General features: G+C 42.9%; 1 protein-coding gene across 2 annotated transcripts; it reads right to left on the bottom strand.

Moving 5' to 3' along the window:
- Positions 1-1,002: 1,002 nt before the first annotated feature.
- pan3 (poly(A) specific ribonuclease subunit PAN3) lies at positions 1,003-22,836 on the bottom strand. 2 transcript variants are annotated; one of them, XM_076290864.1, is made up of 18 exons: positions 22,062-22,836; positions 21,010-21,131; positions 20,570-20,642; positions 20,408-20,478; positions 19,943-20,087; positions 19,319-19,545; positions 18,841-18,945; positions 16,899-16,956; positions 15,641-15,802; positions 14,601-14,717; positions 14,301-14,402; positions 12,891-13,056; positions 10,660-10,747; positions 10,129-10,268; positions 7,149-7,278; positions 2,522-2,586; positions 1,695-1,833; positions 1,003-1,543 (listed from the first exon to the last, which is right to left on the bottom strand). In XM_076290864.1, the coding sequence occupies exons 1-18, from the start codon at positions 22,402-22,404 to the stop codon at positions 1,403-1,405; spliced, it is 2,394 nt and encodes a 797-aa protein (XP_076146979.1). In that variant the 5' UTR covers positions 22,405-22,836; the 3' UTR covers positions 1,003-1,402. The 2 variants fall into 2 exon arrangements, with proteins under 2 accessions (XP_076146979.1, XP_076146978.1); XM_076290863.1 differs by having other exon boundaries at positions 19,943-20,090; positions 22,062-22,835.
- Positions 22,837-24,735: the final 1,899 nt, after the last annotated feature.

Below are 24,735 nucleotides of genomic sequence, written 5' to 3'. Positions count from 1 at the left end.
AAAGTAGGTAGCTAAGAGTATGGAGAGTGATGCAAAAAGCAGGAAAAAATATAAAAAGACAAAACATTCCTGCTCGGGCAGAAAGACATTCCTTGACCATGCCGAGCCGGTTACGGTTCCGAAAGGTTCCAGTTCTTTGGTTCTATTCCCCTCTCCAGATCCTGAGAGCCGGACTGGACTAGACCAGACAAGCAGGATCAATCCCCTTTCCCTTCTCCTCCCTAACCTTTTCCCCTGCTGTCATGTCACATTCCACCCCTGTGTCTCATATACACAGCCAGTGCAGGCCGCACACAAGGCAGCTCTCGCGTCTCTGCGGATAGAATATATATATATAAAAAAAGCTAAAAAAAAAAAAAAAACATCCATTGTCCAAAACATCCACCCATTCATTCATTCAGTGCCAGCATCCCTTACAACACCCCCACCCCCCTCTTCCCTACTCTGTCGTAACTCATGACCCCAGCACAGGTCATCGCTTACCCATAGTTCTCCACCAGTGGTCAGTCAATCGATTAGCTCTCTCACCAGAGTTCCCTGCGCAGGTTTCCCAAAAGTCAGCTGCCCACCCCCACCACCCTCAAGCAAATATAACACACAAACCTAGTGGTTTGGCCCGTCTACGTGAAAACAGAGGCAACAAGTGGTCTGGCCCTTCCAGCCTCCCCCCGCTCCTGCAGCCAGTGGTCTGTCCCATCTCATAGTTCCTCGATCAGATGGGGGGAGGGGAGGGATTGTGAAGGGTGGGGTGAAAGGGGGGGGGGGGGGGGGTGAAGACTCCAGCAGGAAGAGAGAAGACATTAAAAATAAAGCCTAATTTGTTAAATTTCTGTTTTCTCACTGTTTTGAGTGTGAGGTCTCAGTTCTTTTTTTCTACCCTGTGGGTAACACGCACGCTCTCACACAGACGCACTCTCACGCTCACACTAACACACAAGCTCACATACATTTGCACCCATGCACGCACACGCAATCATTTTAAAAAAGAGAGAGAAAAAAAAATTCATAAAACTTAAAATTTTAGTGCATCCTCCACAGAAGAAAATAAAACCAACAAAAGATCTTCTGAAAGTAAAAGCAGGAAAGTCATTTTTCATGTCGTCATTTCTGTTGTTCCCCCAAGTCTAAAAAAAATTCATCACAGCTTCAATTTGTCCATAATTATTTTTTTGTCATTTGTAGCTGCGAGGTTATGAAAACTAAAAAAATAAGCTTTTAGGAAAAAAAAAAAAGACGAGAGAAAAATAAAAAGAAAAGAAAATCCTTCCGAACAGTGTATCTGACTGAGTTCGGCAGCCTAGTTCCTCGTGACTGAGATAGTCTTCAGCTCCTGGTCTGGTTCCCGCGCTGTAGTGCAATGTGCTCCTGTTCAGGCAGTCCCACTCCGCTGCTGTTGGGGGCGCTACAGCGAGCCGTTGGCAGCAGCCAGCAGCTCCTGGAAGGTGCTCTCGAAGCAGCGCTTCAGGTCGGAGTAGGTCACCACCAACACACTCTTCTCGTCCCGAGACACCAGACTGATCTTCTCTGGAACGCCCGCGTCCAGCTGACACACACAAACACATTAGTGGATCAGTTTCAACATAAAGACTAGCCAACAATGACTTTGAAGACAATCAGGCAACTGGAGACCCTCGCCCATATCATGCAATGTAAAAAAAGAGAGTCCTGGGTTGGGGAGAGTATGTGAGTTTCACCTTGTTGAGACAGGCCACTATGTGGCTCAGGTCGATCCAGGGTGTCCCCGCCTCAGTGACCTGGTGGAAGAGATGGTCTCGGAAGAGCTTGAGCAGGTAGCGGTCACCCGTTTCCGACCATGTTGGGTCCTTCTGGAACCTGCCACACACACACACACACAGTTTTGACAGCAGGTATGGGAAAAGGCCAAGCCACTGTCACACTTCTCCAAAGAGTTATGAAACATCAGTCACAGTTTGCCAATGATATGGTGAGGACTGCAATTACCTTAATCATGCAGTCTGCACCTCTATCCCAATGGCTAAAGGGGAAACCCGGTGTAAAATGGATTTTGGATATGCTTAGCATGATAGCTAGTTCGGACATTTGAACGTTTGAACTCGTTATCATGCTAAGCATATCCAAAATTCATTTTACACCAGATTTCCCCTTTAATCCTGTAACATCTATAATTTTTATATTCATGTCCGTGTAAGACCAACTCATGCACTTTTTTAAATTAAGTTTGTTTATACATGGTAATGTACAGGATTAATAAACACATCAGCAGAGACAGTAGACTAACCAACACATCAGTGCAAACTATATTTTTACCTCTGCAAACCAGTTCTGTTGCCAGATTAGCTCTAATATCTTAAAGTTCTAATATCTTTTCAGCTTCTCATTTCAAAGGGCCAATGTTTTTACAGACTTTTGATTGCTCTAAAACTTATGGTAATCATTGGTTGCTTCTTAAGAGGTTAATATTGAGCAGCAGTAAAGAGTTTTGGTCTAAAACTAATGAGCAAACTTCTAACCCCAACAAATAGCAAATTCTTCTACTTACTCAGGCCGCTCATTAATGGTTCCCAGTTTGGCCAGCAGGCGGAACAGACGTCCATTCTGCACCTCCTGCAGGGAAAATATACAAAAATAAACATTATTTATGTCATTATGCCACAAAGAAAAACCTGGTCAATAGCGAAAAGCGCATGGAATACACAAATTGGTTCGCATTGTATCCACGAAACACTGAAGAGAGCACAAAATACGTACCAATTTGTGTATTATTATTACAATATTGAAGTGCTGGCCAAGGGGTATGCACAGAGTAGGCTAGCAGGATCCAGTGCGTTCTGGTGTTCTTTCTCATATTTGTTTAAGCACCCACACAGTGTGATTGGTGAATAGGCGATTTATAAATAGATATTGTAAAAGAAAATATTTTTTTAAAAATCGGATTGCCAGAATAATTTGGCTGGGCCAAATAATTTTAGTTGCGGCCCGCATTGGCTGCCTGTTGCCAACCCATGTCGTAAATTATAGCTTAAACGTGAGGTGTTTCGGTGATATTTGAATTCCATGTCGACTGATTCAGCCGACAGGGAGTTAATTAAAGGAAAATTCCGGCTTTTAGCACTTTAAGGCCCTTTTCTAGTTTGTTTTGGATGAACTAGAGTGGTGGACACCGAAATTTTGACGATTGGTCCCATCTCGACTTTTCTGACTCGTTTTGAATCGCCTTTGACTGCTCAGGGTGGCTGCCAACAGGCATACTGTAGGCTACTCAAACATGTCCTAAAAACAACCCTTAACGTTTGTTTTCAAAACTTTTTTCAGGCTATGTCTTCAATTGTAACCCCTTTTCAGTCAATAGTGAAAGTAAATAACTGAGTGTAGAACTGTTTTTGGGGATGCAGACAGGTGTGGTGAAAAAAGAGAGTAACGCGACCGACTGACCCCCCTGGCCCAAGTATGCTATGAAGACTGATCTAGATTGGTCCAGTTGTCAACACTGCCCCCCCCCCCCCCCCAAAGAAAAACACTATCTCAAGATTCAGTAGCTATCATCCACTTCAACAAACTTTAATGGGTGTGGGTGTAATGAGTGTGATCAGTAATGAGATAAACAAGGTCAACAGAGTGCACACCCAAAATGAGCAAAGTGCAGTGAAAACCAAAGTGTCAGACCACATGTGAAGTTGGGCGTGTGGTTAGTATCCAAGGGCATAGGCACCGGAAACACAGTGGACAAGGGGCCAATGCCCCCCCCCCACACACAAACAAAACTGAGAGAGATGTTACCCCATTACTCTTCGCCCCCATTTTTAATTTTTGCTCGAAATTGCACACCACCTACTTACAATGGCCCTGTTTCAACATACTTTGACTTATAATCAAGTGCTTGACCTCTTTTGAAAGCTGAGGCCTTGTAGAATATTTGGTATCAATAGATTGACTGTGTGATGAACTGTCAGAGAGTGGCAAAACGTAGAATGGATAGTTTCTTTTTGAGGCGGTTATGTACATCTCTGGAAATGACCACATTCTGCCCTCTTGGTCACTTATTTTGTCTTGGAAACACAACCGAGGGCCACTACCAGGTCTTGTGAATCTGTATCTCAAAGTAGATCACTATATGATGAAGTATGACTGGGACCCATATTTGAGTGGGCATACACATGGAGACTCCAAAAAGGACCTTTGGTTACCCAAAATGCATACTGACAAAATGCATACTGAAAAAAAAAAAGAACCCCTTTATCTAGAAACATGATCTTGGTGTTACTGTCAAATGAAAGGTTACACTCTGTGCCATGTTGCTTGTACCTGGAGTGCTTTGCGGTGGTTGTGCCATGAATTCAGAGAAGCATTATCTGACCTGAAACTTAATTTTGATCCTACACCTTTGAGATTTACATGGAAAAAGGACAAACAAGGTAATGCAGTGAATATTTGTATTGTAAAATAAAGAACTATATTTTACTTTTATATAGTATACTACATTTTCAATTATATAGACTGAAACCCAGCTCAATAATGGCTGTGGTAATAATAATAATATAATCAAAAGTACTCAGTACGACCCCCCCCCCCCCCCCCCCCCCCAGGTACCAGGGCACTATCCACACCTCCCCCAGGTCACACTGACTCAATGTAACTGTGTCGCCCTCCCCCATGCACACTGAAGACCCACAGACATGTGTTGACAGACATTCCATAATGAAAAATAAGTTTTCACTTTGCTTCTTTTGTTATGTATCTGTTTTGTTTGTGCTGGATTGTTCACCTATTCAATATATTGCCAATAAAACAATGTAGATATCTTACATATATGGATTCTTATGAAAATGTCAAGACAAAGCATGCTGGGCTAACTTATTGGTACGGCCATACAGACAAGTTACAAGGTATGAAGGCAGCAACTGTGGAGGGGGGTATTTTAAGATGTTATATATTGGGATAAACATATATTTTACACACAAAATATATGTTTATTCATGGAAAGCTTTACATGTGTCGATTCTAGAGAGTCTGCTTTCAAATGGTATACAGCATTACTATGGTAATTCATAATTAGGTCCCAAAAACTGCATTTGTAGTGTTGCAGGGTTGTGCTGCACAGAAGGACAAGTGATGGAGAGCCAGGGAGGTAAATGGCCGAGCCGCCTTTTAGCATCGCTCTTTTACAGTGACATGTTCTCGTTTAGACGTTCAGAATACCCGCTGAGCTCGACACGTTTGTGATGCTATTTCTACCACAGCTACACCATGAAAGGTGTCAAATAGCCACACACAGCTAGGCGGTAACTTCCTGCCTAAGCCTGTCTGCGTGCGTGTGGATGTGTGTGTGTGGACAATCATGGAGGACCTGCAGACAGGGACCAGTAAAGCATATCTGTTTCTTAGTTCAGTTCAAACCCGGATATTAATCAGCATGATGCTTAGCTTTTGCCTGCTACAGTTTTCATTAATCAAGCAGCCATGAACAAATTATTGACCTCGAGAAATAGCAGGAAAACAAAATACAAAGGGTGCTATTTGTCAACATGGACAGTGAAATAATGTTCTTTTGAACGTTGATTGACATCTGTGCTTTCCCACCTAGCCACAGTGGTCTATGCCTCCACATGCTAGACAATGTGACACATTTTAGTGACATACTTTTATATACAGACAAAATATAAATAAACTAGATGTACCGCAGAGCGGTACAAAATATGACCGCCGCCCAGTCCAGCACATTTTTTCCACAAAAAGAAAACACGCTGAAAGGCCTATATGATTCTAACTGTCTCACTAAATTGCATTATCCACACTCAATTCTCACTGGTATCTGCTAGACAACAAGTACCAAAACATGATTAGTTCATAGATTTCACATGTAAAAGTCATTTTATACAACCCCACCTCCATCTTGCCTGTTCATAATTCTGAGAAATTCTTGATTGTTTGTGTTATGTTTATGTTATGTGTGTGGGTGTGTGTGTGTGTGTGTGTGTGTGTGTGTGTGTGTGTGTGTGTGCCTGCGTATGTGCCTGTGCATGCAAGCGTACATATGTCTACTGTGTGAGTATGTGTCATACGTATGATTACTGTGAATGTATGTGTGTGTGTGTGTGTGTGTGTATCTGTTTGTGCACATGTGTGCACATGAAATGGGTTAACATGACCCCTGGAGGCAAACATACGGAAAAAAATGGTCATCCTAGGCCCTACAGTTCTCAAGATATTCACAGAGAACTGTGTCTGCCCTACCCTTCTTTCGGGGGGTCCAGTCCAGCGGGGGGGCTACAGATCAAAACGAAAAATTACGGTTCCATGCTATCCATGTGGGGGTACATGCCCACCAAGTTTTGTGTACACAAAACTTGGCATGCATTCGGAGGGTGTCATAATGATCCTACACTTTCAATTTCGTGCAGTTTTGACTATGTTAGGTCACAGATACCTGCGATTACAACACCTCATTTTTACTTTTTTTGTGTTTAACTAGGTGGCGCTATACATGAAATGAGTGGTTATGGAATGGGTTGACATGGCTCCTTGAGATCAACATACAAAAAGAAATGGTCCTCCTAAACCTTACGGTTCTCGAGATATTCACAGAAAACTGTGTCTGCCCTACCCTCCTTTCGGGGGGTGCAGTCCAGCGGGGGGGCGGGGGGGGGCTACAGATTAAAACGAAAAACGATGGTTCCATGCTATCCATATGGGGTTACATGCCCACCAAGTTTCGTCTACCCCGGTCTTTCAGTGTCCCGGGAATCCTTGACGGAAATTTGGACATGCGAAAAAGAAAAAAATCTTTGCTACGCGGCGGTCATAATTATAGATGTTACAGGATTACCGGTAAATGGGACATCTGGTGTAAAATGGATTTTGGATATGCTTAGCATGATAATGAGTTTGAACGTTTGAATTTCCAAACACCGGATTTCCCCTTTATCCATTGGGACAGAGGTGCAGGCTGCATGATTAAGCTAATTGCAGTCCTCACCAGAAACCATATCATTGGCAATCTGTGACTGACGTTTCAGAATACTTTGGAGAAGTGCGACAGTGGCTTGGCCTTTTCCCATACCTCTGTGAGTGTATGTATGTGTGTGTGTGTGTGTGTGTGTGTGTGTGTACAGAAAGGAGGGCTCTGTGAGAGAGTGCAAAAGTGCGAGAGTGTGCATGTGGATATGTACCTTGGCCAGGTCCTCTTCAATGACGTCGTTCCTCATTTGTGAGGCGTCCAGCTGGGTGTAGAATCTGGCCCCGATCATGGGCATGATGTCATTGACGCTGCGCAGGCGACTCTGGTCCGTCAGCAGGTACCTAATGCCACACACACACACACAACAGGGGTTAAAGTTTGTGAATGTGTGTGTGTGTGTGTGAATGTGTGTGTGTGTGTGTGTGTGTGTGTGTCTGTCTAAGTGGGACATACCAGTTTGGAACAAGTCAACAGTGATGGTTTACACGGTTTACAAAGGGTTTACAAGTCAAACAAAAACAATTTTTCATAATATTTGGGTAATTTGTAGTAGCCTGACTCCACCTGCCTACGTACTTCCGCTCATTTACATAAATTTGTTTTAGGTCAGACAGAATTTAACAGTGTGGGCTACGATTCAATGGTAGCATATGCCTATAGGCTTATTGAAGCTGGTTTCAAATGGCTATTAATGGACATCAACAATCTTGACACAGGACTTGATCATAAACAGCCATAAACAGTATAATAATACTGTCTCACTACTGCATTGTTTCCATCATCGTATTTTGTGCATCTCCCATACTACCCACTTGTAGGATAAACTCCCTTACAGCCTAACGTTTGTTGACTAAAGAGCATTGTGCTTGTGCTGCATTTGTTTAACTGAAGGATGTTGTGAATACCTCAGTTAGGCTTACTAAGCTGTCTTGTATGAGGCAGGACAGAGAGGGCCATTCTATACCCGTTTAAGCATTTACTATAGAAATGTTTGCTGAAATGGTGCACAAATAAATATTGTATGTTTAAAAAAAAAAAAAAAATTATCTTTAAGAAAGACTAGCGGATCGAGCTGCGGCCGAGTTTGACTGTAGCATCAGGCAAGTTATGGTCTACTGCAGGGATTCCCAAACTGTGGTACGCGTACCCCCGGTGGTACGCGAGCTGCTTCTAGGGGGTACGCGAGATGAAAAGGGCTATGGCGGACAGGTGTAAAATGAAATTTTTAAATCTTTTGTAATTAATTTATGAATAAATACATAATTTCGAATCAGGTCATAATGATATAGAACAGCCATCACCAAATGGCGGACCGCGGTCCGAGTCCGGACCGTGACGTGATCCTATCCGGACCCAGACCATAATAGCCTAATTTAGATTTTCACGTAAGATTTCAAAGCTGCGCTAAATGTTTCGTTGGTTAGGATAACAGCATTTACTTCAGGAACCATCATTTCGCTTGCTGCTACTCAGCCAGTGAAATCTGTGAATTCTGATAAAGTCGAGTCAGTGAGTAAAGTAGCCTACTATGGAGAAGAGACTGATAGCCTGAAACGAGCGAGGAGAGGAGACGGGACGAGAAACAACTAGATGTACCGCAGAGCGGTACAAAATATGACCGCCGCCCAGTCCAGCACATTTTTTCCACAAAAAGAAATCACGCTGAAAGGCCTATATGATTCTAACTGTCTCACTAAATTGCATTATCCACACTCAATTCACACTGGTATCTGCTAGACAACAAGTACCAAAACATGATTAGTTCATAGATTTCACATGTAAAATTAATTTTATACAACCCCACCTCCATCTTGCCTGTTCATAATTCTGAGAAATTCTTGATTGTTTGTGTTATGTTTATGTTATGTGTGTGGGTGTGTGTGTGTGTGAGTGTGTCTATGTGTGTGTGCGTGCTTGTGTGTGTGCCTGCGTATGTGCCTGTGCATGCAAGCGTACATATGTCTATTGTGTGAGTATGTGTCATACGTATGATTACTGTGAATGTATGTGTGTGTGTGTGTGTGTGTGTGTATCTGTTTGTGCACATGTGTGCACATGAAATGGGTTAACATGACCCCTGGAGGCAAACATACGGAAAAAAATGGTCATCCTAAGCCCTACAGTTCTCAAGATATTCACAGAGAACTGTGTCTGCCCTACCCTCCTTTCGGGGGGTCCAGTCCAGCGGGGGGGCTACAGATCAAAACGAAAAATGACGGTTCCATGCTATCCATGTGGGGGTATATGCCCACCAAGTTTTGTGTACCCCGGTCTTTCAGTGTCCCGGGACTCATTGACGGAAATTTGGGCATGCGAAAAAGAAAAAAAAAAAAAAATCTGACTAAACCTATATGACCGCCGCTTCGCTGCGATTTTAAGCGCCAATTTGAAGCACCTCTACTAGACAAAGCATATATTTTTATAATATTAAGGCCTACAATCTTTTATTTCTTGAATTTCCCCTTGGGGATCAATAAAGTATCTATCTATCTATCTACAACTAGGCTTCATCCATCCATCCTAATATTATACATACATACATACATAAACATATACATAGCCTAAACACACGTTAAACATTATGATGCTCCGGACCTTTGCTTGAGGAAATTTTCTGTAACTGGACCTCGCTGAAGATTAATTGAATACCCCTGATAAAGAAACTTGAAATTAAAGGATATCATTTATAAACTCTGTATGTGTCAAAAAAAGGGCAGCTTATTAAACATGACGCCTGGAATAGCTAATAGAATGCGTTACTTTTGAATGCGTTGGATGGTCCGTGGTCCGTGGGGGGAAAGTTTTGCGGATATAACAGGTTATATAGAATGCGGTACGTTTTTTATGTGTTTATGTGTCGGATGGTGGGGGTACGCGAGCCGAGTGGGAATGTAGCCGGTGGCACACGGGGGGAAAAGTTTGGGAACCGCTGGTCTACTGTGAAATGATCCACACAGCACTGAAACTTAAAACTTAAGACTTACAAAACAGCTTAAATCACAACATAAAAGTCACCTTTGGCTACATTACTATAATATTTGTTTGTTTAGTGGGGCACATCAGTACATGTGCACAAACTGCTTAAATTATAGCACAAAAGTCACCTTTAACTAGAATAAAAGTGTGTGTGTGTGTGTGTGTGTGTGTGTGTGTGTGTGTGTGTGTGTAAACAGTAAAAGGAGGACCCATACAGGATGAGGTTCTTGAGGTCGGACGAGTAGTTGATGGACACCAGCTCCATGGCCTTCTGCAGGTTTTCCCTCTGGATTCCGGCCAGCGAGTTACAAGCCAGCGCCAGAACCACTTTCCCCAGGGAGATGAGATCTGCTTGCTGCACATGCATGCATACACGCGCACACGCGCACACACACACACACACACACGCACACACACACACAACAAAAAAAAAACTCACTCAGCCTCATGTAACGTCACACCATTAGCTTGGGCCATTGCATAACTAAACAATAAGCTTTGACTTGGTTTGGTGAAGATGGAACTAAAAAATGCAATTAGCTGGTATAAATGGAAGTAAAATGTGATAAGTCAGATTAAAACTTTATGTAAAAACACAGATTTGGAATAATGTGTGTGTGCATTTAGGCCCAGTGTTTGAGTGAGTCTGTCTGTGTGTGTGTGTGTGGTGTGTGGTGTGTGTGTGTGTGTGTGTGAACGTGTGCAGGACAAAAAGTGTCAGTGTGTGTGTGCCAAGCAGTCTCTACCTGGTATTGAGGCATGAGGGCCAGGTGGTTGGTCTGGCTGTTGTCGAATGTTAAGACATCAAAGACACCCACACAATTCACCCGTAACCTAAGAAACAATAACAAAAGCTCCTTTAGGTCACACTCCCACCTAACCTTTCAGGTCAGGAGTCTGCATGTGGGGAACAGAAAAACGCAAATAAAGCAATGGTTCTTCTTTACTGTATTTAACATGATGATATTGATCAGTTTCAACAAAGGAGGAAATGTCCAAGGGTAAGTATGTGTGTACATATGAGTCATTTCATGTCTTATTAACACAAATGTTCTAGTCTGATAGCACACCAGAAGGTCAATGTCTGATAAGCTGAAGCACAAAATTGTGTAGCGTCAAATCATTCTCTTGGGGGCTCTCGCAAAGCTCCCACCTCAAAGCCTGTGTAGTGTGTAAAAACGCACAGACAGCCTTGGAATAATGTGTGTGTGTGTTTAGGGCTAGTGGTTGAGTGAGTCTGTGTGTGTGTGTGTGTGTGTGTGTACACTGTGGCAGACGGTATATGGAGCAGTACTGAGTCTTGCCTGATATAATGATCCTGGAGGAGTGAAGGGTGCTGTAGTATGGTACTAATTGTGCTGTGGTGTGCTGTGGTATGGTGTGGTGTGGTGGTAGGCCTGCGGTGTGAAACTACGTTCTGTGTAGAGTGTGGAGCAGCACCATCACGTCTTGCCCGTGATGAGGATCTTGCTGGGGTGACGGGTGCTGAAGTATGGTTTTGGTTGGCGTTGGGTGGTGTGGTCTAGAGTGGTGTAGCGGTGCGTTCATGAGCACCTGGGAAGCAGGAAAATTCTATAGTTTAGGGGGGGTACGTCACACCTGAACTGGGAACTTCGGGCTTTGAAGTGGAACTTTGCGAGAGCCCCCCAAGAGAATGTTTTGACGCTACTGAATATAGTGAAAGATAAAAAATAAAAAAACTTGTTCCATACCCAAATAAGTTGCTTCATTGTTTGTTTATGTTATATTCATAAGCGCAGACGATTGTAATATTGAACAGTACTAGCTAGCTAGCCTAAGAACATTAGCAATGTCGCCCGTTTGTTGTTGTCAAGTGAATGCTCTCAGTTCGGAACAGGAAGTATGGAGTTCCAAAGTGGGGACCTTCCCACTTCCCAGCCACATGAATGCACCTGAGCAAGCAATGGGCGTCAGCATGACACTTCAGCATTCTGAAATACAGTTTTTTATTTCCGGCCGAAGCTGCGTTGTATTGACTTTAAGTGGTTTCATATGATGGTAGTCTGACTAAAAGACAGTGCCTGACACATCCTAAGTCATGTAAAAAGTAGGGCTGTCAAAATAACTGATTAATTTCGATTAATTAATTTGAGAAAAAATAACTGATTAAAAAAAATTAGTGCAGATTAATCGATTCCATATGACCTTTGACCCCGAGCCGTTCTAGTCTAGTAAAAATTAGACTGTAAAATGAAGGAGAGAGAAGAAAACGTGCTGCTTGGATCATTGATTGGAACATTTACTTTTAAAAAACGGCCTGATGGTGTTGAAAATAAAGTCCTCTGCAATGTCTGCAGCAAGGAATTTGTATATTACCGGAGTTCATCAACTCTATAGTCGCACATCAATGCAAAGAAATAAGTGTTAACATTGAGGGGAGTATTCATTTATTTTCATTGTGTCCCCTAGGTTATATCTGTGGCCTGAAATGCCTTGTATGTAAAAAAACTTCTTCCTGAAGCACTTTATTTTGAATTTATTTGAATTTGAAGCAGTTTGAATTTATTTCCTCAGCATATTAGGTCATATCATAGATTATGGCAATTATTTGAACAGTGAAAATAATAATAAAAAGAGTTTTTGAACTTTAATGTCACTAATGCTGATTATTCAATGATTCATTTGAATTTAAATATTTAAAATACTTTCACAGCAAAAATTATATATGCGATTAATTTAGATTAATTAATCACAGAGTATGTAATTAATTAGATTAATTTAATCGATTGACAGCCCTAGTAAAAAGTAAACTTGTATACATAAAATATTCCTACTGAGTGCAGAATTGTCAACATTTACAAAGTAATATAAGTTGAAGAATATTCAAGTCAGCCTACTGAGACTGCCCTTCGTAATATGTAAACATGCCGGAAGACGAAAACCCGGAAAGGAAGATTCAGGAATACGGTGGATAGTGGTAGGCCTACTGTGTTATGGAGCATAGAGGAGGCCGTACCGAGTCTTGCCAGTGATGAGGATCTTGCTGGGGTCCATGACGCGGCAGGCCAGGCCAGCAGTGTGGATGGTGCGCAGGGCGGAGCTCAGCTGCACGATGTAGGCCCAGATCAGAGACTCGGGGAGCAGGCCAGCGTGCTGCCGCGGAGGGGGCGGCTCATGCTGCCCTGCAGGGGAGGGGCAATGAAGAGAAGAGGCCGGTCAACACAAACAGGATGGCCAACTAGAGCAACACAGACATACAAATTTGTAGCGATTTGTTTGAGAGGATGCGCCTTCCCAGTCTTTGTGTGTGGTACTAAACCTAAATGACAGATTCCAAATTAACTTCCCAAAGGTAATGCGGTTGCACACACAAATTTGATAGAACTGAAGTTACATGCACAGGGTATTAAATTCTAGTATGCAATTGTATGCAATGTGTGTGTGTGTGTGTGTGGATGCTTGTTCAACCTAAAAAAAATTCTCAAGCTTAGCTGAAACAAAGCACACTGTCGGTGAGTTTCAAATGGCATTGGACGTGAGCAACATTTCCTGTGCACTTTCGTCCTGCTGTTGTTCCTCTTGGTCGGTCCTGTATGAAACAGTGTCACTGCAGCATGGGCTTTGGACTTCACGTATGTATTAATGTAGTGTGTGTGTGTGTGTGTGGTCACTTCTCGGCATACTGGCTGGAGTTACCGTCGTTAAGCCATTTTGCTTTCACTGGTTCGGGAAACTGCTATGTGTGGAGCACCTGGGCCCACAGCACAACTATTACTTCCTCTTTTATTAACACACACAAAAGACTGAGAGCAAAGATCCAGGTCGGCCTATTGTGTGTGTGTGTGTGTGTGTGTGTGTGTGTGTGTGTAAGAAGTATGTGCAAATGTGTAGCCAAAGTTTAAAGTGTATGGGTGTACTGTATGTGCATGAAACAGAAGCTCATTAGAAAGTGTGTGTGTGTGTGTGTGTGTAGAGGAAGGGTGTATGTAAATATATTCATGCATGTAAAAGTATGACTGATTCCTGTTAAGGAGGGCGAGTGCATAAGCTTTGTTTGTGTGCATGCGTGTCATAATTCATACTCATGCATGAGGTTTGGACAAGTTTGCAAAGGTGTGAATGTGTGTGCACATATAAACATACTTGTTTGTGTGTTCAATGGTTACCGTTGCTGCAGAGCATACAGCTAATCTCTCTGTCAAGCTAACCAAATGTTAAGCTTAGCAGCATTGCTTCTGATCTGCACATTAGTTCAACAGAGATCTTTCCAGAATTTGTGTTTTCACTTTTGTGGGGATCTGAATAAATAAACATTAAGTGACTGCTATGAAAGATCACACTGATATTTTAGGCCATTCCATTTGTGTGTCAACGAAACGGATATGGGTGAGAGGAAGAGGAAGAGGAGGAAGAGGGGCCCACTCACCCCACTTCCTTTTGGTGAAGAAAGAGTCTGCCGTTGGGTCATTGAAGTGCCTGCTAAACATGGTCTCTGCCCCTGCGTGGAAGTCATAGGAGAACACCAGTGCTGGAGGAGAGAGGGAGGAAGAGAGAATGAGAGAGAAAGATGAGCAGGTGGAGAGAAGTTTGTAGAGAAGGAGAAGAGAAGAGAAAAGGAGACAGCAGAGGAGGAGAGAAACAAAGGTTATCGTTCATCTGTGAAGGAACTGAATGGGGGTGAACTGTTGTGGTCTGAAGGCCGTGCATGGTGTGGTGCTGATCTTACAGTGGTCTCCAAAAGCCTTGGTGGTGAACACTTCCCGCAGAGTGACCGCGTTCGAGTGCTGGATCTTCTTCCACATGTCCACCAGCATCATACACTTTGTGTTCACCAGCCGGAATCCTAAGCGCGCACACACACACACACACACACACACACACACACACACACACACACACACACACACACACACACACACACACACACACACACACACACACACACACACACACACACACACACACACACACACACACACACACACACACACACACACACACACACACACACACAAATAAGGCTTTGCCTTTTGAAAAAAGAATGCTTCCTAGAAATTGTAATAACCTTCAACTACTTACTGAAAAATCCTGGGAGATTATGTGCAGAGTCTATTCAAGAGGAACTCTTTGGTTCCAGGTGGTTTTTTTTTTTTTTTTTTTTTTTTAGTTAGGACTACCATTTAGCCCTTTATTTTGTGGGGGGAAGGGGTATCCTAATTCTCTACTGGATGGAGGGGTGGGGCTAAGTGGTAGGGCTACATGGTCTTTCAAACATTTTTTTCAGAACCACGCTTAAAATGAAGGGGTAGGAGAAATCCCCTACCATACACCGGGCACAACGGACAAACATCACAGTACAAGCACAGAGAGACTCATTAATGTCAGATTTTGGCCTTAATAAGGATTTTGATATTAAATGTTTAAAATGTTTTGTTACATTCAATGTTGTGCCTATATATTTAGGGTCCTTCACACAGGCAAAGGCAGGCGGTCCAGATTGTCCTTGCCAACAAAATTGCTTTGGTTCAACACGTTTCATTCATCAGGTCCTCTTCACCATCTCAACCAGTCCAGAGCACGCAAGACTAGCCTCTGAAGGACAGAGGGGAAAGCCTACGTAACTCCTGCAACCGCAGTCTCAGTAGCCGACAACAGACCGAAACTCACTTTTGTATTAGATACACCTGACCGAAACCCCACACTATGGGAGTTGGTGTGTGTGTGTGTGTGTGTGTGTGTGTGTGTGTGTAAGAGACTGTTCCTCACCGTGTATCCTCCTCAGACAGTAGGGCAGGTCATCCTTGCTGTTGACAGCCTTGTAACAGGAAGTGATGTAACTGAAGTTGCTGGTCTTCTGCAGGCGGTTGGGAGGGGGGAGGGGCTCCAGGGGGAACAGGCTGTGGTAGCTGTCCACCTCCGAGGGGACATCTGGCGAGGAAGGACACAAACCGTCACCCATACCACAAAGACAGACAGACAGACAGACTGACAGACAGACAGACAGACGTAGAGAGATAGAGAGCCATACATACAGAGACAGACAGACAGACACCCAATGGCCTTCAGGACTAGAGGACATCTGGGTCAGACTTCCGCACACAGGTTTCAGTTTAAAATCAGTCCTTAGAACGGGAATGGAAGGCGGGTTAAGGCTACGCTATTCTCAGCTAAAGCCAGCAGTGATGCTGAACTGGGAGGCTTAATCCTCTGCCTACAAACAACTTTCTCTTTCCAGGCAGCAACTGGCCCTGAATTACAAGTGGATCCAAATTCACTCCAGATTCCTTCCATCCGGAGTCTACTGCTCTTTGGGTCAGCATCTCATTTCTTCTGCTCTTGGTCCAACACACTTTTAGGAGTGAGGGGACCTATGAGCCAAAACTACTAAACTTAAATGTAAACTTGGCCACACTGACATACAGTAACTGTCCTCATCTTAGTCCGCAGACACAAACTGCACAAATGCATCTGAGCTGGATATGAATTGGACATTACAACAACAAAATTCACAAATTAAATGTGACCGGCTCCACTTGGACATGATAACCATACAAAACTATAAATACTGCGTGTGATTGTCTTCACTTGTGTAACACTTAGTTTTGCGTAATCTGCGTTGCACTAGTACAGGTAGCCCAGTGTTTCAGGGCTTCTATTGAAAGCTGCTCGGCTTTGCAGGACAATAAAACCTCCACCTGCTTGAAAGAGAAATGAAGAGAGGCACATACTGGATGGATCCATTTGTCTGTGTGTGTGTGTGTGTGTGTGTGTGTGTGTGTGTGTGGATGCGAGCGTGCGTATATGTGTGCGCGTGTCTGAAACAGAAAGAAAGACAGCTGAGAGAAACCCCAAACTGACAGCCAAACGATTCTCAGGAAATGTGGTCTCGTTTTACTGCAAACAGATGAATCCACACACACGCTCTTCGCTGCCACGCCATAACACAGCCAAACTGAAGAAAGCTATTTTAAACAACAAGGACACAAACACTCTGTTTACCAGCATTAAACACTGCCATGCTTACCAGGGTTCTCTGAATGGTCAATCTGTGCCATGGTTATTAGATGCCTGTTGATCAACTCCTGAAAGGTAAAGGAAAAAAATGGATTGTGATTATGTATCTATTATTAGAACACATTTATTTACACATATACATACATGTATTCAAGCATTACATTATTTTTACTATATGTACACATAGATGTTACATGACACTGTAGATTTAAGCTTGTGTGTGTCTACAGTATTCCAAAATACAGATTTCTACTAAAACATCACATCACACTATAAAAACAACAATGTACCTGACCTGTACACAGGTCTATGCAATACTAAACCCCACGGTTACATTCCCATAGGCCAGAATAGTTCTCCTTAGGCTGTGAGCTCATCTCTCGCTTCTGCTACCCTGCCAACTGCTTGATTTCATCTGCATATCTGCTGCACAATTCACAATAGACCTCTGAAGTTCGCCTACAAAAAAGAACCAAAACGGCCATTTTTGCCCATATAAGGAGATCTGGTTGTTAATTGAAGCTAACTACCTATGGCAAGTTGCATTGCAAGTTAGCTCTGGGGTAGCAAAAATCTAAGTGGGCCGCCTTCACGTACCGGACATCACAGTGTCCACTCGAAGGCAGAGGACAAAAGTGTGTTCAGGAAAACGTCTGCATTTCAGACTTTTTCATCCCCGCGAGAGTCTAACAGGTGCGATAATTCAAAATCCACATGTTATTTTCCCATAGGAAAAATCGCCAGATACCGCATGTCAAAGATGGAGGCTTTTTTGTAGGCGAACTTCAGAGGTCTATAGCCAAACTCTGAACTCAACTCTGGCTGACCAGTGAGGCTTGCTCACGCTAACCCCTGGGCCGCCCAAATATCACTGACATAGACAGTTAAAACAGAACCCTTTCACTACACTGTGAAAGCTTAGAGGGAAGTTTACACATTGAAGCATCTTCCAGAAATACAGATCACTTTCTAACAGCAAGGGTGAGGAGGGGTTGTTCCAAGGTCAATAGATAACTCAAGTTCCTGAGTACAACTTCAATTCTCCATAATCTGATGCACAGACTGAGGTCAAATGAAGCCTTTCTGCCTATGCGCATTCTGATAACGTAGCAGCACAGTAAACATCACCTTTCTTGTTAAACTCATAGTCAGCCAAACAACACTTTCTGCTCAAAAAATCTGACCCCCCCCCATATTAAACACAAAGATCATTTAATTTGCCGATATAGCCATGAGCTAAACCTTGGTTTCTGTAGTGGGCCTATGTGAACACTTTCAACTAATAGTGTGCGACAGAAAACTGAAAATATGAACTAAATCTTGCATTTTGAACTACAAGTCATACTTTGAGCCCTAATACAAATTACAGGCAAAGTGTAGACAAAGTCAGACAACTTAAGTTACTGTGTGGCATTGAGCATTAGCAACACTCAGGCTCTATGACGACCTGTCATATGGAGCTTGAGTGTGCGGCACTTTCTTACCATTTATACTTATTGCCAGTGGCTAGCATCTCGCTAAAAATCAGTTGGTGTGCGTTACTAATACCTTTCATTGAGCATTGGCAAAGCATTGAGAGTTTGCAAAATTATTCAATTAAGGTTAGTTATACTGTTATACAGAGTTCAGACTTTGCACATCAATTCAATTATGGTTCTCTGTGTTTAAAAAGCTACGGAATTAATGACTAAAGCTGACGATACACAAGTCAGCTGTGTGAGCAAAGTTGCTGACAAATGTTCGTCCTGAGGAGTCTGATTCTGGCATGGTCTCATTGATATTTGAGAACTTTTTTTTTTTTCTGGAGAACTTTAATCATGAGTGAGCCAATAGCCATAATCATCCTATCAGAATACATTAAACTGGCTATGTGGATTATCAGCAACATTGCTCAAAAGGTTGCACCATGTACCATCACCTAAAGTGGACTGCTTGAAGGACTGGTGGCATACCTGTCGAAGCTCGTCGGCCATGAAGAAGGACGGGGCATTGGCTTTGGGCTGCATGTAGGCCACATGGGGAGCAGTTGGCGGGTAGATGTGGTAGGTGGGGAACACCTGTAGACACCAGAGGAAACACCAAACACATTAAGGCTGCTTTCGGATATTTCAGACTTACAATTTCACACATTGAAGTCAGAGTAGGTGGATTTGCCCAGAGTTTACAAGCTCCTGGCGTTTTACTGTACTCTCTCTACTTTCATTGAGACATGCTTGCCTTTTAAATCAATATGTGAAGTTTTTTGAAGGGTTTTATTTTCAAATGTATTTCTTCAGAAACTCAAAGGCCTTTTCAACACACACTTTGAAATGTATTTTCTTAGACTGAAACTTATATGTAAATAATGTACATTATAATCATAGCATAGCAATATAAACAAAGGGAAAAAAGGGGAGGGGGGGATGAGAACACAAATCCAGAGGTACATACCATCCCTGCCATGGGAGCGGGGGTGTTGTCAGTGTAGAAGTAGGTGGTCCCACCTACGGTCTCCTTCTGGATGATGGGGGCACCCCCTTGGTCAGCTGCACTGGTGGGCACCATGTAGTTGGCAGGGTTGGGATTGGGGGTATGACTGCGCCGGCGAGGGGCAGGGGAGGTGTGGGGTGTGATTTTGGGAGAGTGGAGCGGAGACGACCCAGCAGAGAGTGACATTCCTGAAACATATTTTTGCACTTTTTAGTCACCTCTGAACTATCACCTATCACAACTATCACAAACAAGTAAGTATGACCAACACCAAGATAGCTGGAGCCATCATGAGTGCATCACTGAAGAGCTTTTCAGTGAAGAGTGATAGAAGATCGGGGAAAAAGTACATAATAGCAGCATTGTGTACAAGTCTACAACAATAATGTATGGGGTACAGGACTTCACTAGGCAACCATATTTACAAGGTATCTATACTTTATATAAAAAAAAAAAGTAAGAAAATATTTTTTTTCACCTTGCGCGTGCGCGCGTGTGTGTGTGTGTGTGTGTAGGCAGCTTTGAAGGAGATGAACACTGCAGACACAGTGGTGTGTTCCCTTTTTGAGGTCCGGTGGTCCTTACCGGGTGCCAGTGCAGCCGCAGTGGAAGTGCTCATGACTGGGTGAGGGAAGAGAGGAGGAGGGAAGGCCTGGACAGCCGGCTGGGACATGGAGGCCATGCGCGGGGCTCCCTTTGGGATGAACTCACTTGCTGCTGGGTTGGGAGCCTGCTGATGTACACACACACACAGACACACAATTAGATAGAGAAGCTCGGAGAATTAGGAACGCAGTGTCCTCTACCCAGACAAAAAGTCCACAGCTCAGTCATAGAGCCTGTGACCAGGCATGCAAGAGACTAGCTTACTTTATTGTATTGAATGAGGCAATCAATCACATTCAAACAGAATCGATCTCCAAATTAGGTGAAGTCAGAAAAACGTTTTGTGTAAAATCCACGAAGGCGGTAACACCACAATGTGAATACCAGCCAATGTCTTTGTAATTAAACAAGCGAAGCAATTTTCAGCCCGATTTCTGGTCTCACCTTCCTCCTCTGTGATATGCTTAGAGCACCAAAGTCACTGAAAAGGGAGGAGGTGGGTGAGTTGACTGGATCTGGAGAGAGAAGAGAGAGATAGAGGTAAAAGGAGTTCAAAACTCATAGTTGTCCATGTGATTTCTGTTTGTTCAGAGAAACGCCTCTCACCATGAGCGCCGTGGCTGAAGGTCTTGGCACCATCGTTCAGGAGGCTGGGAGAGCTACTGCTGGTGGTCATCCTCTGAAGAGAAAAAAACAACTTTCAATCATCTAATAACAGTTATATGCACAACTGTTACAAATGTGTGCTCTGATCATTACATAAATGTGTACTTTGGTCTACTCAGGGAAAGTATAATGCTAGCTACAGCTAAATTCAATTGTCACGAAACATAATTGCAGGAAGTATATAGATTCAGTCTGTCATGGTCACTTGAAACATAAACATTTCACCCTCCATGCATATCATGCATTGTTAAATATGAGAAATCAGCAGTCTTGCTAAAAAACATAGCAGCAGCGGTGTTGCCCAAGGTTTGAACTATTTCAATTAGAATTATTTAAATTAGAACTTTTCAATTAGATGAAGTATTGTACATCATTCATACCTGCATCATAGAATATTTGGGTTCTGCAGGACTTCCAAAGCCATTTACGCCAATAAAGCTGCTGCTGAAGTAAGAGTTGGTCAGATTGGCATCACTCAAGGGGGCACCCTCCATCCCTGGTACTGATTCAAAGATAACACAGAAACAGGGTCAGATTCATACTGTGTAGTTGACATTTCCACACATAAGAGCGCATTAATTAAATGGTGAGATGTACGGTCAAAGGTGTCCCAATGAAATTGTTTTTCAATTGGAGGGGGGGAAAAATCGCGCTCAAATCTGTAGTCAAATAGTACTCCAGCAAGATTGCTGAAGTCTGTCTACCAGTGAGAGCGAGTACAAGGACTATCCAGCCAATCACAGAGCGTTTACAAACAGACGTAAATACACTAGCCAACTGCATCGCTCTTGAGTCCTTTGAGGTTTACAATGAAAATAGAAACAACATTTAAACCAAAAATGAACCAGATTTCTAAATAAATAATAGCTATTCCACAATATTACATGAACAGCGACAATAACTGAAGCTGCTGAATATCCTTCATTTGGTCAAACTTACACCAGGCTTGCCGCCGATACAATGTTTCAAGTCTCGAACAGTGCAATTTAGGTGCTACAATCGATGTAATTGACCCTCTGAAATACAATGTAACACTTATTATGGAATCACAGATTAGACAAAGTATCCGTGATGACAACCATGTCGTGGTTGAGAGCTTGAAACGAACAATGACATCTCATGTAGGCTCCTTAGCAATTAAGCTAAAGTTAGCTCACGAGTACACAAATGTTTTTGTGAGAATGGTAGTTTTCACGAATCGGGCACGTGCAAAAGCAATTCACTTAGAAAATTGCAAACTATCCTAAAACGAGTTAACTCTTCAGCCAATAGCTATGCTCATTCGTAGTTTTGGTGGGAAAGAGGCCTCACTGCATCCTCGGTCTCGATTTCAGCAGAGCCTTGGCCAGGCCCTAAAAATAACAACAACACTGTTGTACTAGCAGCGATAGGCCTCAGAGCCTTGCTTTGTGAATCCTACCATCACACTTACTAGTTAACAGCTGTCCTTCAAGAGCTGTTCCAGCAGGCCCAAGGGACTCGCTCTTTTTGGGTACACTGGGTGCCCCACCACCCTGGCAAGCTGCCGTATTTCCACCAAGAGCATATCCCGCTGCTGCAGTCACGGCTCCCCCTGCCATGGATAAAGGGACTGGGCTTCCACCGCCACCGTGCATAGACAAACTCGCCATGGACGGATCCTCGTGCAAAAACTGGCATTCTTCTCCATAGAAGCAAGTTTTGTCCTTCGCGTAATATCGACAGAACTTCACCTTGACATTAGGAATTCCAACACTCCCAAGCGGAGCAGCCGAGGCTGGGAGTCCACTATTCATGGCACCGCTGCTGCTGCCTCCGCTGCCGCCGGAGGATTCTCAAACATAGAGACCTCGATAACAAGCTAGCCCGAGAGCAGTATCACAAAGATTGTTCTAATCTACTCAATGAAATGGTGTGAGTACTAAGTCACATGCGATTACACCCGTATAACTACTCACATTATCCAGCAAGAAAGCAATTTAAGCAGATAAGAATAGTCTGTTCGTTGAACTTTAAATCGCTACCGTAGTCCATGTAGCTGGCCTAGTTAGCCTACCAGTTGTTGAGGTTGGATCACGCTGTTGTTGTTTTCTACTCTCTTCACTTGCTCGGCTAGGCGCTACTTAGCTTTGCTTTGCATTATGGGTACATGGACTGTCTTACCACAATTTGTGTCGGGAGGCAGTGGAGAACTTAATCAGTGATGTTCATTCACATTTTCAGGACACTTTTTCTAGCACACCTATCACAAATAAGTGAATTGGTCTTAACAATTATGGTCATTAAATCATGAATAATGACGTGCGCCTACTGTGATGCAACTGCGTGATGTCACTCCTATTCTGTCATGGCATGTCAAAAACTGCAATTTGGTTCATGCACTCACATACCAGTGACCTTTCAACATATGATGAAAATTGTTTTAATAACAAAAAGTTGTTATTTTCAGACATGTAAATTGGTCTAAACGATTATAGACTTGATATGATCAGGATGACCATTAGGCTACAAGCAAAATTAAGCATTTTGCCCTGTTTAGTCCAGTGTTTTTCAACCTTTTTTGTGCCACGGCACACTTTTGACACTTAAAATGTCCCACGGCACACTAACATCCTGTGTGAAGAAAAAATAAACATACCATAGCCTAAAATTTCAAATAATACACAGATGGCCTTATTATGGCTTCTATGCAAGACCTGCTCAATAAAACAAGCGCCCTCTGTCATTTGTAAGTGACTATCTAATTTAATTGTTGTTTTGAACTGGATATATGATGATTCTGTGAATTCTGGATATGGGGCCCCGTTGTACAATGCCTGCATACCACAAATAGTGCAATCATACAATCAATGAGAGCATGTGGTTCTAAATTCTTTGATGCAACAGTTGCTTTTCTGGACCAGTGAGTGCAAGGGCGTAGGTTTGGTCTGAGCTTTGGTGGGGACACTACCCACTAATTCCCCCGAAGAAAAAAAAAGGAAAAGCCACTCAACTCTTTCACCAGCCACTATAGATATATAAAATGATTAAAATGTGCTACTGTCCAACTACCCATGATTAAAATGTGCTACTGTCCAACTTGATCTATACTGTGTAGCACATAATCTGATTTTAATATGTATACATATGTAGGCTATATTTAACATTTATTTTCTATTTGGTCTGTTATGAAATCATGCATTGACCCATTTAAGCACAGCTCAGTTTTAAGAAACTTAAATACATGCATCCTTAGCATTTTGTGAAAAGAATCATTAAGGCTACATTGACAACTCTTAACCATAAGCTGCCTGTATATTCTCTAATAGGCCTATTTACAGATATCTAGGCGATGTAAGCACAGCTCAGTTTTAAGAAATGCTTAAAGCCGAAAGACCATGTTGAATTTTTCTACAATTTATTTCAAAACCGGATTACTCTGGAACATCTAACTATACACGGGAATGCTTTACACCTTTGTGTTCGGTAAGATCTGCTGTTTATTCTGATATATGGGTTGTCATGTGTTGCGTGAAGAGTGTGTAGGCCTACGATATTCCACTGAGACGAATGGATGTGGAGATGGGCACAGAGAATAATTATTAAATCTCTTGAAGTAAATTTTTCTAGCGAACTGTTTATCACAGCAAATAGTGGCTATAGCACCGTTTAAAAGCTGAGAAAAGGCTCTTTCATGTGACACATGTGTGATGAGTAGCCTACTCGAGGAGTTCAACAGAGAAGAATGGATGAATTTGGACGCACTTCATATGCCTTGTAGTGAAGTGAAGCTGAAGCGCAGCGTCTCCTGCGGCTCACTGGTAGTTATTATAGGTAACTTCAAATCAGCGCGATTTACCCTTATAGGCTACTGCACATTACACGATCTGTACGAGATGATCCGCAGCAAAGTGAGAAAGTATTTAACTCTTTGTAGCGCATTTGAGCGCCCCCCCCCCCCCCCCCCCCCTTCAACCTGAATATTGGTGGGGACATTTCAGTCGTAATCTGACATTGGTGTGGACACGTCCTTCGGTCCCCACGCAAATCTACGCCCCTGAGTGAGTGACATTTGGGTAATTTTCTGCGGCACACCTGATGATCTCTCACGGCACACTAGTGTGCCGCGGCACAGTGGTTGAAAAACA

This window comes from Alosa pseudoharengus, unplaced genomic scaffold (assembly GCF_046254945.1).
Source record: "Alosa pseudoharengus isolate Yale_2024_CS ecotype anadromous, Long Island Sound unplaced genomic scaffold, YU_APseudo_1.1 YU_APseudo_1.1_scf_18, whole genome shotgun sequence".
Lineage (NCBI taxonomy): Eukaryota > Metazoa > Chordata > Actinopteri > Clupeiformes > Clupeidae > Alosa > Alosa pseudoharengus.
Note: the sequence above shows the minus strand (reverse complement) of the source record. Positions and strands in the feature narration are given on the sequence as shown.

Excerpts from the sequence above, each read along its gene's own strand:
- pan3 (XM_076290863.1), bottom strand. The coding sequence starts at position 22,404 with ATGAATAGTGGACTCCCAGCCTCGGCTGCTCCGCTTGGGAGTGTTGGA. Across the intron at positions 21,132-22,061 it reads TGAAGGACAGCTGTTAACTA|TACCAGGGATGGAGGGTGCC; the intron begins GTAAGTGTGATG and ends TCTTTGAATCAG. Across the intron at positions 20,091-20,407 it reads GCATATCACAGAGGAGGAAG|CAGGCTCCCAACCCAGCAGC; the intron begins GTGAGACCAGAA and ends TGTGTACATCAG.